Genomic DNA, 14,413 nt, shown 5'->3' with positions numbered 1-14,413 from the left:
AGGAGGAGGAGGAAATCGACGACGACGACCCTATCCCAACATTTGACAGGTATGTGTGTGTAAAAGTTGGTTATTCATTTAACAAGACTTTTACGTTATGGATATGATCGATTGATGTAATGAATCTACATTGATACACTTGTCAGTGATATGCAGGTGAAGTGTCAACGCGTGGTTCACGAGGACAGCTTACCGTTTACCTTGTTACAGGTGGTCAGTTCCCTACTTCCTATACCGGGGTTAACCGTGGGTAGGGGGGTTCCAGCGACGTATGCACCGTTTTACCGGGATGTCTTGCTAGATAAGCTTTTCTGTTTACGAATTTACCTCGTGGTGTAGATTGCGTTGTCTAATTTCTAGTCTCTTCTTTTTCAGTGCGCACGTGAGCCGCTCGCGCACGCTGACCCGTGTCACCGGCGCGCTTGAGTCCGTTTTCACTACATTCCCCCCCGTTTTCTTTTTGGGAAAGTCCATAGCCATCTCCGAACGGGCACTAACCCTCACACCGGCATGGCCTAATCAAGATGGGGGCCCTGCTACCGGTTCACACTCAAGCTTAACAGAAGAAGGTCCAGGCGTTCTCCTCTGTGGCTCCAAGGACCTCTCTGACGGTAATGCCTCCCCGTATCTCTGCCACTTTCCTGGCTGTGATATCAATTAAGTGGGGGGCACTGCACGAACTTTCCGCACTTACCGGAAAGTAAGGGGCATCTGTCTCTAAAAGGAGCCGATCTAGGGGAATTGACTTGATAGCCTTTCTCTGGGCATCATTGAAGTGAAACACCAGGCCCGACACACTAAAGTAGGTGTTTGGATAGACTTCCAACCAACTTTCCACTACTCTCGCTGTACCGGAGAAACAGTGGAGTTGAATCTTCTGGCGTGATGATACTCCCTGCAATTGCAGGATATCCAGGCAGCGCATGAAGGCCTCCACTCCTGCAGCATCCCTCTTCATTCCCCTGATGTGCAGCACCAGTACCATGCCTGGACACAGATAGGACAGGAGATCCTTGAGTAGCTGCTCCTGAGGATACCAAGTATCAGGCCGACAGGTGTGATCGAGACCGACCTCACCGAGTCCAGCCACTCCAGGTACCACCAGCAAGTCCACCAGGCGTTGTTTGTCAACCTTGGAAATGCAGTGCTTAGGATGGACTCCAATCACCGCCTTAAAGCCTCCCTCCACTAATCGAGATATTTCGTCGACTGATGGGTAGGTTTCGGGGTCGCAGTATACCGCGACACCTCCCGAGACTTCTAGCTGGTACTCCCCTGGTGTTGTTGGCACCGCTGCTAGTACATCATGCACTGACGTATCATGGTGAAGCTTCAGGTACCTTCGTATCCTATCCAGATGGAAATGGCTATCGAAAGCGCTCATCACCGGTTTGGACTCCTCCATTCGCTTGGACTCTGGTACTGATATGTCCTCCAACGAATCCCCAGCAGGATTCTGATGCTCTAACCCCGGGTCCTCTGCCGATCTACCGGTGGATACCCGAAGTCCTGATGACGTCTCCATGGCCTCTATCGGATCCTTCACGTCGACACCAGCCGTATCCTGGACCTCAGCTTCCGGCTCCACAAGAACCTGTTCAGAGGTAAAGGTGAACCTTTCCCTCAGCTCGTTCATCGTCCCCCTAGCTATCTGATTGGCAATAGCTTTCAGGCACCTCCAATGCAGGAGTGCAGCGGGAGAGTTTATTGGGGACAAGCTGAAATCCTGTGGAACTTCCCAGCCTTGCTCCTCACACAGTCCTACCATCAACTCCCTCTGTCTATCGGTGATCTTCCAACCTGGCTCAATGAACCTGTATCGGTTGATCCAATCACAGAGGTCTTGCAGCCCTGCTGTTGGCCCCACAGTGCATACAGCAAACATGGCCAGACACGAATACCGGGTCCGGTGTAGGTCCACTGTCAACGGATGACGCTCTTCTAAGACATTGGGGAGGTGAGCCTCGACTAGATGACGCTTGGGATACCAAGTTTCCTTGCCACAACCGCCTATCTTGCAAATCTCCCCCTTCCGATGACCTCTGTGAGACTTCTTCTCAGGTGGCTGACCCTCCTGACCTTGCAACTTAGCTTTCCGTTTCCGGTGCCTTGTTGGAGTGGGCTGTTCTTCCGGCTTGGAAGACTCCTTCTTACGGGAATAAGACGAATTCCATATTTCCCTAGTTCGTACTGGTACTTGTCCAACCCCCGAACTTTGCTGATGATCTGTCCGTACCCGGACTGAATGAACCTTTGGTCCGGCTCCCCTCGTACTCTGTATACGTGGGGTCGGAGACCTTGCCTCTCTTGTAGAATAGGTTCCTTTGTTCCGTTGATAACTCCTCGGGGAGGGTCTCCGTTTTTGTGAGAAACGTGCCATACTCCTCCCCCTGCTCGAATCCGAGCCCCTCAGCCGTGAGCTAGACTGTCGCTGATAACGGGGGCTACCCCTCTGCGACTTGCCCTGATCCGGCATGTCCCTCTCTGCAGGCATTAATACAACGACACGTTGCGTGTCTGTGTTTCCCGAGAACCGGGAATCCTTGCCTTCCGAGCTTCCTCCCCGTAACTGGGAATCCTGACCCTCACCGGTTGACTGATTGTCAACATAAAGGTCCTCCCTTGAAGATTCGCCGGCCAACTCCTCCTGGTATTCCCCTCCCGAATGATTGGACACGTCCGACGAATACTTTTCCGGAGACGATCTCTTCTCTTCTCTAGGGCAGTCCATTAAGGCATCTCTGTAGGAGCGCTGATCCAACCTAGTCGGGCCATCTTGAGCGCTAACCTCTTCGACATATTTTGGGAGTGTCGGGTCCTGTTGAAGCCGATAGTCCCTCACAGGCTCGAACACCGCCTGCTCCGCGATGGATTCTCGGCGATTGTCACGACGATGATGGCGACCCTGTAATTTGAAGATGTTACCTTCAATCCATTCGTCTGTAAACAATCCAGCGCTGCGAGCCTCCTCTGCCATGCGCCTTAGCCAACCCCGCCTGCCTTTCTTGATGGCGATCTTGACCTGCCCCATTACCGCTTCCTTCATCCTACGATCGGAGATGTTGGTCCTATACAGGTGGCTCATGACATCTCGAGGGTCCAGGGTGTCACCTTTTCGGGTGGCATCCTCTACTGTCTTGAGGTGTTTAGACATCACCTCAGTCCATCTGCCTCCGTACGCCATGCCTTCACCTGTGAAGAACAGAAAGAGAGAAACTATGCTTGAGTGACCACATTGTTCTTACAAGAAGAACACTTGAACCGGTCAATATCCAGGGCATCGGAAGGGGCTATATTGATGCATGACCCATGGTACCATTCCCCGCAGTAGTCGCACTGTATCATAAATTGACCATTCCATGGCTTTCTACAAATACAATAAGCCTCATCATCTGCCTCCGTATCAACTTCACCCTCTGCCTCGTTACCCACCAGAAGATTGGATGTGAAATTGTTTATCCATGCAGGCATTTGGCGGTCCCTGCAAGGCTTGAGCTTATCGTGGTTTAAGACCAAGACCTTGTTGTTAAGCTGAACCCGAAACAAGTATGGTGTGATCTTTTCCACAATTATACCGGGCCCTTTCCAGGGAGGGCACAACTTCTTGCATCTGCCTTTAGTTGCCCCACTATCCAGGATGTAGACAATATCTCCTTTCTGATAAGACCGCTTCAATACCCTGAGGTCATAGTTCCTCTTCATCCGGCGCTGTGTCTCCTTCAATTTCTGTCTAGCTATATGATGAGCTTCCTGCAAAGCGCCTACTAATCGATGAATATAGGGTGCAACCCCCTGTTGAAGGGGAGTATTACAGGACTCGAACATAAGATCTGCTGGGAGATTAACCTCCCTGCCCAACATCATCATATTTGGTGTCTGCCCCGTGCTCCGGTTTACTGTCGATCTCATTGCTCCCGCAAGCTGAGGAAGTAAGACGTCCCAGTCTTTTTGTCGGTTACCAACGAAACACCTGACTGCGTCCATCAGAGTCCGATTGTAACGTTCGACTTGTCCGTTGGAGGATGGTCGATATGGAGTGGTTCGGGCCTTATGGATGCGCAGAATATCGCATATGGCAGTAAAAAGATCACTTTCGAAATTTCGTCCTTGGTCAGAAAACAACTGGAATGGCATCCCAAACCTTGAGAAGAAAGAGTTTACCGCCGCTTTGGCTGTGACTTCAGCTGTCTGAGAGGACGTAGGAATAATTTCCACCCATTTCGTAAACTGGTCCACCATCATCAAAATGTTCTCGTTCCCATTTTCTGTTCTTGGTAACGGCCCCAGGAAGTCGATATGAACCCTTTCCATCGGAGCTCCCGCATGGTGTCTCACTAGAGGATATCGGCCATGTCGATTTGGCTTCTTACTCCTATTACAGACCTCACAGGTAGTAACAAACCTCTCAACATCCTGACTAAGACCATACCAGGCGAACTTCTCCTTCACTCTTTCTCGTGTCCGTGTGATACCTTGGTGCCCGGCAGATGGCAGATCATGGTGAAGATGCAGCACAGTACCCCGCAGACCTTTTGGCACTACAAGCTTCTGGATCCCGCAATCCTTTTCTTTCAAAAATAAGATGTCTTCCCTCACTCTCAATCGTTCCTTGTTTATCCAATAAAACTTGGACGCAGGGCTCGAAAGAAATAGCTCTTCGTTAGCCGGTGTCGCCTGTTTTAGGATCCAATTCAGCACCAGCGTCAAATCAGGATCCGTGCTTTGTTCCCGTCTGATTTCCTCTCGGGAAAAACCCCAGCACATCTCTCTATCCTCCGCGGATTGCACAAAGGACACCACCTCCCCCTCTTCGGTCAGTGTGTGCACCTGACACAACCGTGAGCACACCTCAATGTATATGGGAGTTTTATCTTCTGTTCCACCAGGGTCCCAGGTCTTTGACGGGGAAATCTTTTCCTGGCCTTGATTTACCGGACCCTTTGCTGCAATGGGGACCACATCATCCACATTTTCTATAAATTCGCCCCATCGATCATGAGCTCGTTGGCAATAAAGGCAACCACCACAAGGCAGATCCTCAAGCCAGGACCCATGGATGTAATGGCTGACCTCTGCAGATATCCTGGACAATGCATCTGCATTTGTGTGCAAACTACCTTTTCTGTGTTCCAGAACCATGTTGTACTGGCTCAACTCCTCTATCCATCGTGCCAACTGACCCTGAGGCTGCTTAAACCGTAACAGCCAAGTAAGACTATTATGATCGGTTCTTACCTTAAAAGGTCTGCCTAAGAGGTAATGTCGAAATTGCCGTGTTAACCGGACAATGGCCAGCAGCTCTTTCCGTGTAGTACAGTACCGCTTCTGTTCCGGGGTTAAAGCAAAGCTGGCATATGCTATCACTCTTTCCTCCCCATCTACTATTTGCAGAAGTTCCCCTCCTATAGCCTCGTCCGATGCATCGGTATCCAATACGAAATCATCATTCTGGTTGGGCAAGGCTAGTACTGGTGGTTGCATTAGCTTAGCCTTTAGCGTCTCGAATGCCTGCTGTTGTTCCCTCTCCCATCTGAAAGGCTTCTTTCCCGTTATGTTATACAAGGGAATAGCAACCGCTGCGAAACTCTGTATAAACAACCGGTGGTAATTCGCCAAACCCAGAAATCTCTCTACTTCTTTGGTAGTAGAGGGTACTGGCCAGTTCTTAATGGCCTCTATGTCGCTCTCAGACATGGCTAAGGTGTCCTCCCCAACAATCCGGCCAAGAAATTCCACCTTTCTCTGACAGAAGACACACTTCTTGGGTTTGAGTTTTATTCCGTAATACCGGAACCTGCTCAAAGCCTCTACCAAATTCTTAAGATGATCTCCGAAATCTTTGCCTAGAATCACTATGTCATCTAGAAAGGCCAGGGCAGTCTTCCAATTAAGGCCACACAGCACTAAGTTGATGACTCTAGAGAAAGTTGCTGGTGAGTTACATAGACCGAATGGCATCTTCACAAATTCAAACAGTCCATATTTGGTAATAAAGGCAGTTTTCTTTCGGTCTTCCTCTGCAATTTTCACTTGCCAATAGCCCCATACTGCATCGAGCTTGGAGAACCACCGATTTCCGGATAGTGTATCCACACAGTCTTCAACTAGAGGCAAAGGGTATACATCTTTCAACGTCAAATTATTTAGAGCTCTGTAGTCGATGCAATACCGAACCGACCCATCACGTTTCCGGACTAAGACTGGAGCTGACGCCCATTCAGAGACAGATGGTTGGATAACCCCTGCCTGCAGCATCTTGTTTAACTCCTCCTCCTCCTCTTTCACAAAGTGGATAGGGGTCCTCCTCATCCGCTGTTTCACCGACGGTGCTCCCTGGGTATCGATTCGATGTTCAATTTCCTTAAAGGTCCCTATGTCGAACATGTGGGAAGCGAACACATCCTGGAACTCGCAGATTACCGATGTCAATTTCTGACATTGCTCCTCAGATAAGTTTTCCCGCGACCGGGTCAACATATCCTTCACATGCTCCGGAATTGCTTTGTCATCATGGCCTTTAGGGTCCTCCACCTCACTAATGTCCAGAGTGGGTTTCTCCGCGTCATATTCCGGGAGAATATCTACTCCTGTAGCCATTCCGACTACGTTACCCTTCTTGAGCACAGTAAATTTATCCGAGAAGTTAACCACACAGATTGTTGGGCTATCCGAGCTCCGGTGCACTGACCTGGGAATAACCCATCGGGGATTTTCCTCTGCCTCCACAACATAATCTGGGAGGACCTTATCCAGCTGGCATTTTATCCGTGCCACTGAACGTGGGGGTATCATACGTCTCTTTGCTACAGAGACCCTACTCACTCTGGGTAAACCCTCGCTGTTACCAACCCTGAGAGAGGTAGTGGTGGAACCAACCTTTAACAAATGATTCTCCATGTCAATATGAGCTCCTTGACGAATTAGAAAGTCAAACCCTAGGAGCATATCATCCTCAATAGGAGCAACGTGAATGACCTCATTATACACAGAAGCCCCAATCTGGAGTTTTACCGGTCCTATCTTAAGTCCTGTCATAGACATATCCCGCGCTGCCGTGAGGAATTTCATTTTGCACAGTGTTGGAGGCTTGGGGTCCATCATTTGATAAATCCTGTCTGAAAGGATGGTTGACTCTGCTGCTGTATCCACAATAGCATCCACCGTCACATTTCCTACCCGCACTGTGGTATGGTACAGGGAATTGGACTTAACCTTGTTTATTCTCATGACATCCAAATCTTCATCTCTGCCGTTGTCCTCTTTATCCGATGAGACAGCTGACTCCATGGACTGCACCCCTTGTATGGGTAGATTCTCCTGAGCCCAAGAGACTGTTGTATCTGGCTGTTGAGTTGGGACAGTGCTGGAAGGACTTTGGTGCTTTATTGGGTTGAGGAATCGTCCTTCTTCTCCAACCCCACAATGTTTAAAGATCCCTCCTCTTTAAAGGTAACCTCCTTCTTAGCCTCTGGACAGTCTCGCATATAATGCCCAGGTTGATTGCACTTGAAGCAATTGCTATGCTTAGGTGATGGGCTACGACTCCGTCCCCGGGATTTGAATTCCGTGAGAAGCATGTCAAACTTGCTTCCAATGTCCTTGTTTTGTGCATCCATCCTGAGGGTGAGCTGGGATAGTTGAGACTGCAAGGATGAAACACCTCCCTCCAAAGAAGCTACCCTCTGCTCCAGCGTAGGAGAATTGCTTGATTTCTTCAAGATGGAAGAGATCGGAGGCGTTTTTGTCTGTGAGGGAGTCCTCTTTTCCTTACGTGGTGCACCCGCAAACCGGCGCACCTCCCGTACATCTATTTCCTCATCCGATGACGCTGACGAGTCTTCATAATGCTGCGTCCTATATATTGGTAGTGCTTCCGAGCGGGACTTCTTTTTAGAATCTTGTGGATGATGGATACACCTATACCACTCGATCTCTTCAATAGCATCTTCAAGGGTTTTGTGTTTTTGCATGCAGGCATGCTTTCCGGCTTCCCTCTCCTTACAGCCCAGACAAAACCGCATTATGGCATGCTTCCTAATCCAGGATTCTGGTAAGTCCTTGTAAGCCTTAACAGCTAGACCGAGTACCCGGTCTGCCCAATCGTGCAGTGTCTCATCCAGGTCCTGGTTAGCCATTTGAAACTTGGCTTGCAAAGTTTCCTGAAGCTCTGAGGCCTGGAAGCGCTTGTCGAACTCAGCAATCAGTTTGCGATAGGACATTGAGGAATTCATCTCCGTCAACAGGTGGTAGAAATCACCAGCCTTCCCTGTCAACCCCCAGCATAAGGCATCTCTCCGTTCCTCAATCGTCCAGCCCGCCGCATCAGCATACCGTGTAAATTTTTGCTTAAAAAGGGACCAGTTTGACCGACCATCAAACTCCAGATGTTTGGGCAGGATGGGTGGTCTCCCCTTGCTGCTTCGTAATGGGGCAGTAAATGACAAATCGTCGTCACTTTCCTCATCGCGAAAGTATTTACGGTGTTTACTTGGGGGTCGGGATTGCCTGCCACGCCTTCGCCGGGTGTGGGCATAGTCCTCATCTGAATCCTCACTAAGGCGACCTCGGGACCGTGTACCGTACCTATGTTTGGGCTCAGTTTTCCTCATTGACCGGCGTGGAGTAACACATTCCTCCTCTGACTCCCTGTAATCCGGTTGAGCACTAGCTCCCTGCGCTCGGAATGACTCAGGTAAGAGGGCACCTTGTCGTTCCTCTATCAGCCGAAGCACTTCCTTAATAGCTTCCTGAGTACATGCCGCTTGGTCTGCAGGCTGCTGCTCAACAGTCTTGCACGGATCCCTCCCTACATTACTTGATGGTTGACCTGAATCCTGGTCATTGGACAAATGTGGATTGGGGGCCAAATCAATCGCTTCCATTAACCTGTCCGTGAGACGGATTCTAGGTATATCCCCAATATTATGGCTGGTAATATTACCGTATGTATACCGGTAGTCCATGATATTGGCAGCTACTTTCTTTCCAACATCCGGCAATGAAAGTAATTCACGTTCCTTACACCAATTGATCTTAAGAGCCATATTTGCTGTACCAGGGCAAATAAGGTAAGGTACTGAAGGAAACGTAAATGCAGCTGGGAATCTTAATATTATTGGAGATGCAGACGTGAGGCAAGTAGAAATGAATTAAATCCCCAAATAATTATAACAGCATCAACATAACACATATCCAAGAACCTGGACATGTAATTGGGTCAACATTAAATATCTCCGAAAACCGGAAAACAATATTAAATCTTGGTAAGATATTATCTTGGTACATAAATTGTAAACCGAGACCGGTCAACAATGTAACACACAGTTGACACCTGTGTATTAAAATAATGTATCAAAATTCTAGCCAGCAACCGGCTACAAAATTAATAAATGAACACACAAACAATGTAACACACAGTTGACACCTGTGTATTGAAATGATGTATCAAAATTCTAGCCAGCAACCGGCCACAAAATTAATAAATGAACACACAAACAAAGTAACACACAGTGTCTTCCGATGAGAGCTGCTCACAAAATCAGGTTGATATATTAAACCAACAAATCAAACCTAAGTATCAATTTAGAAACACGTGGGGATGTTTGTTTACATATCTGCCGAAAAACCGGAAGACAATGCTGCAGGGGATATGACGTCACATACGTGGCGCACGCAGCTACCCCTAAAAAAAAAAAAAAAATCGACAAAGTTCGCTGAAGAAACAAACAAAAAATAGTGATAGGGTTATAAAAACTATCCCCAAAGTTCTTAAAAGGTATACAAATCCAGCATGATTATGATATTTTTCCAATGCTTTACTAATACTTCCTTTATTTTCAGATACCAGAGAATATACAGAAACTGTATTTCAAACTGTTATCATACAAAAATGAGAGGAATGCTTGACAAGTATAGGGACAGGAGCGTATGTGTTGCTATTGACGTCAGATATGATACGCCAGGTATGTTTACTCTGTAAATATAATGATTTTTTGATGTTGTGTGTGTTTGTTGTTTTCTTATAATTTTTAACATTTTAACTTGGATTTACGGAGCGCGAGGTTACTGATACTATCAAATTGAACAGTTACACTGTAACTATTTTTTGGAGAATTTGTTTCTCATTATTTTGGGATGAAAACTGAATTTTCATAATCATTGTACTTTTGAACAGATTGTTTTCATCTTTGTATTTTCAGGTTTTTCTGCCAATAAAGCAACTGCCATATTCATGGAGTACATAAGCGGGGATATAATCCATATGGAAATAGGGGATTCAAGGGAAGTTGGCAGAAATTCCAACAAACTGGAATCTTTCATCATTTCCAGAGGAATGGCCTATCTCCAGACGAATGGTTTGAATGTGGTAGAGGTGGTGACCGATGCTAGTAGAGCGATTATATCTTTATTTGGTAAGTCATGCATGCACACAATAATACACGATTTTGTTTACAAAAACAAGCATGTTTGATGTTGTAAGAGTTATTGCCCTTGCTATTGTGTTCTGGTTTGTTGCTGTTGTAAGAGTTATTGTCCTTGGTTAATTCAGTGGCAATCATAAATATGCATTTTCAGCAAACAAGCTACAACTCTTCAGAAGACTGGTAACCAGTGTACTGTCCATCAGGGTTTGGAAAACCTCGTCTGATGGAAAGTACAGCACAGGAGGGAATAACCCTCCTGTTGCCAGCCCCGAGTCTTCCCCACTGCCACAAAACAAAGTATGCTTGGCTGCGGAAAGTGCTGTTTGAAAAAGAGGGCTCATCATTGAACTGAAAAGCCCAGTTCAAAATATTAGCCACCTCCAAAACATCTACCCGAGCACAAATGTTAAAAAGGTTCTGTGCGATGTAATGCATGTTGTCTGCCCACAACAAATGTTTTGCCGCCTCTATCCCATGTCTTGACAATTACCACAAATGCACCATGGTACATTGGGTCCCATGTATGCCTCTTGACAGGACCTGCCACACATCTCTGGGGATAGTTTCAGCCATGGTATTTAATGTCTGCCTCATTTGGTCAGGGTTCATGGTTTGGAATGAATTCTAGAAGAATGAAAAATATTGTTGTTTTTAAAACATATAGAAAATGAAAGGAAATGTTCTTTGATGTACTGCATGTAAACAATTGAACTACATGTGGAGGTGAGGACATTTATGTCTTACAGACATTACTAGTTTATTTCAAGTAAAACATTCAGCACATTGGTAAAGTAGTGAAATTATTTGATGAATATGTTTGTGCTCACTCTTAAAAAATGTCTCATGGCATCTTCTTCTTGTATAACAGGAGCTAGTCTGGTGTCCAATGCTGCATTTGGTGATGGTTGATGTTGGACAGATGATGGCTGTGGCAGATTCGGGCTCCGATTGCGGGAGCTAGTGGCAGCATATGGATGGTTTTGAATCCTCGCTCTTGATAATGTCTATAAGTATACATAACTATATGTATATAAATTTGTTTAAAACATTTCTGTGTTTTTGTTTTGTTTCCAGCAACTGCATACATACATTTCTAGTTTGAAACTGGATATATTGAAGTAACAGTTTTCAGAAATTGACTATACATCAAACATGATTACATACATTTTAACTTCCATCAATTGACTTGCTTTTCATTTACAAACTGCAGCGCCAAAATAATAATTTAATTTGAATGTTGAAAACAGTGTATATGATTATTTTCCAAGAATAACCGCTAGCACTGCTGATAGTGCATTTTGTTAGAATACCTACCACATGCTTATATTGGCAGTTAGGATTTAGGCAGTTAGAACTGCACCCAGTTCTGGCACAGACACAGCTTTTGCATTTGCCTTGGTTTCTGCATTTGCAGCATGGCTCAACTGTAGAATTTGTTGCCTGCACAAAAATTATAAACAGATACAGTGCTCATAAAAGTTGTAATAGTTATGCTGTTGAAGACTGAACATTTTTATGTCTATTCTTTATTCAATCCTGGGGCAAGAAATAAAAAAAAAAATAATCATGGTAAAAAGAAATGATGAAAATATATTTCATAAAAGTCTGTGTACATGTAACTTTTAATAATTGAAATTTCTGAAACGTTTTGCAAATTGAGTTTTTATTAGATATTTGATCAAAATCTAACAAAATCCTATTTTAACCCTATTTCAGTTTTAAAATATTTAGTTATTACTATTTTGGTTAAAAATCTAAAAACTTCCAATATATTTGAAATGTTAGAATTCGGGTCCAAATCCTAGTGAAGACAATTGGGATACATCCGAGGAGTTCCGAGTGTTAGTGTTGACGCGAGTACAAATCGGAACTCCTCGGACTGCTCGCAGTTTATCAAAATGGATGCACCCACGAAAAACACGTGAGAAAATGGATGGAGTATTTGGGATCAATTCGTTATGCATTTTTCAGCATTTATTTGGACACTTTATTTTGAACAAGATTTAAAAGAATATTGAGAGACACTGACCATCTTCCTGCTCAGGTTACAGGTAAGTGCTTCTTCTTTTTGGTGTCGTTCGCGAATACAGTTGTAGGTCACGTGGTGTACGTAGCATAGAAGGCGATACAGGTGTGTCACCGTGAACACCTGAGGTTAGAGTGAATGCAAGTGTGACGAAGCACCTTCCTTTTATAGCAGCGGCAGCCTGGTTGTATCCACGCATAACAAAAAAGAAAAATGTCTGCCCGTCCTTAGATACGACTCTACCATAACTGGGGAATGTCTCGGAAACGATTTTTGGAAATCTGTACTTGTATTATTTTTTTTTAATCTCAATTGGATGCTTTTTAACTTGCACTGTCAGCTTTAAGCTCAATTATAACACGATTGATTAGTAAGCTGACTGCTACGTAATGTAACACAGGCCGCCATGTTGTATACAGTACGGAAACAAGTCTGCTGTTGTCGTGGTGGTAACAACTTTTATATCAATGAATTAACATGTGTAATTGATAAATCTACAGTGTAGACGATAAATAAGAGTACCCCGGTAGTTTTCACAGTCAGATCGTATTTTATATGGCCAGTTGGTCAGTGACTGCCGCACGAGATCAAGGCATTAGTGTTACCCTTGCCTAATTGCGCATGCGTGCTATACAGCTTCCGTAAATAAACAAGTTGAACGTTATCAGTTTCTGGCAGTACTCTGGATTTATAAGGTGATTCATTTAGAAGTATGAAATAACTAAGTACTGCTATATCATTTCAAGTTTTGTTTGATGTTAATTGAGATGTTATACATCGTTTTGGACCTATATACGGGAACATGCTCAAGTGAGATCGTATGTGTACGGAACGTGTGGCTGACGATCGACTTAGATATCCACGATAAATACACAATTTCAAGGAATTAAACATTAAAATAACTATTCATTTCTTTGATTATTTGTTAACTATTACTTTCTAAATGCTTTATATATGTTATATATATATATATACAAGTATTAAATCAATCCTGCTGTGGAAGGAAACGATCACAAATCTCCGTCAAATTACATTCATTCTGACTGGGAAAAGGCTTGTACTTACGTATAGTGCGCAGTGGTCTTTTTCACTTGTCAATTTTTGAAAAAAAAGTGCGCACTATACGCGAATATTTACGGTAACTGAATACGTAGTATTTAAAATGATATGTTTTAATCAAATCAATACGAATGTCTGCGTAACATTTTCACCACAACAAATACATTTCCTTCATAACCTTCATAAAACATTCTTTAAGGAAATTGTCAAAAAAGGACGTTGTTTGAATACATTACTGTAAAATTGATCAGAACAGTAACTGATTTCTTCAAACATTTACCCAAGACTGACAGTTCAAAGTTACTGATTTAAATAAAGAATCCAAGGATCTTTAGTTTCCAACATGTCATCATAACATGCTTTGAGTAAAAAATTATCTGGACGCTTTAATTTCAACCAATATTTAAAAATTCTTGATTTAATATGTACAAAGGAAATCCTCAAAGTTCAATGTACAAAAAACCCATGTATCGTCTCAGATAAAAAAGAAATCAGTTCTGTGATTACGTACTATCTAATTAAATTACATCAGGATGAGACAACTGTATTTCAAACTACTGCATTTTTATCAAATCTTTATCTTGCAAAATTAAGAAATGGATATTTTTATGTTAATATTACGTCAGGAAAGGGTAAAACATGTTCTTAAAAGTGCACAAAATCTTATCAAATTATGCCAAGAATAAAATAGTTAACAAGGCTAGGAAAATTAATCACCGTAAAAAGACTGCACAAGTGAGATAATTTTGTCACCTCACTGTATAGTAGACCAGAGATGTATATATCACATATGTGATATTTACATCTCTGAGTAGACCTATAGTGTATATGCCATTGTTTGAGTTTTTAAAATAAAAAAATAAATAAAAAGATGACATGTCATATTAGTAAACTACCAAGGTTA

The 14,413-nt window shown here is 44.1% G+C and overlaps 1 protein-coding gene across 1 annotated transcript; it reads left to right on the top strand.

The window, feature by feature from the left end:
* The first annotated feature begins 9,834 nt into the window (after positions 1-9,834).
* Positions 9,835-10,488, top strand: LOC117341413. The gene is made up of 2 exons (XM_033903265.1): positions 9,835-9,962; positions 10,200-10,488. Exons 1-2 carry the CDS (start codon positions 9,890-9,892, stop codon positions 10,469-10,471), a joined length of 345 nt encoding a protein of 114 aa, XP_033759156.1. The 5' UTR covers positions 9,835-9,889; the 3' UTR covers positions 10,472-10,488.
* The last annotated feature ends 3,925 nt before the right edge of the window (positions 10,489-14,413 follow it).

Source organism: Pecten maximus, chromosome 2 (assembly GCF_902652985.1).
Source record: "Pecten maximus chromosome 2, xPecMax1.1, whole genome shotgun sequence".
NCBI classification, from domain to species: Eukaryota; Metazoa; Mollusca; class Bivalvia; order Pectinida; family Pectinidae; genus Pecten; species Pecten maximus.
The sequence above is the reverse complement of the archived record's forward strand: the minus strand, read 5'-3'. Positions and strand labels throughout refer to the sequence as shown.

Excerpts from the sequence above, each read along its gene's own strand:
- LOC117341413 (XM_033903265.1), top strand. The coding sequence starts at position 9,890 with ATGAGAGGAATGCTTGACAAGTATAGGGACAGGAGCGTATGTGTTGCT. Across the intron at positions 9,963-10,199 it reads CGTCAGATATGATACGCCAG|GTTTTTCTGCCAATAAAGCA; the intron begins GTATGTTTACTC and ends TTGTATTTTCAG.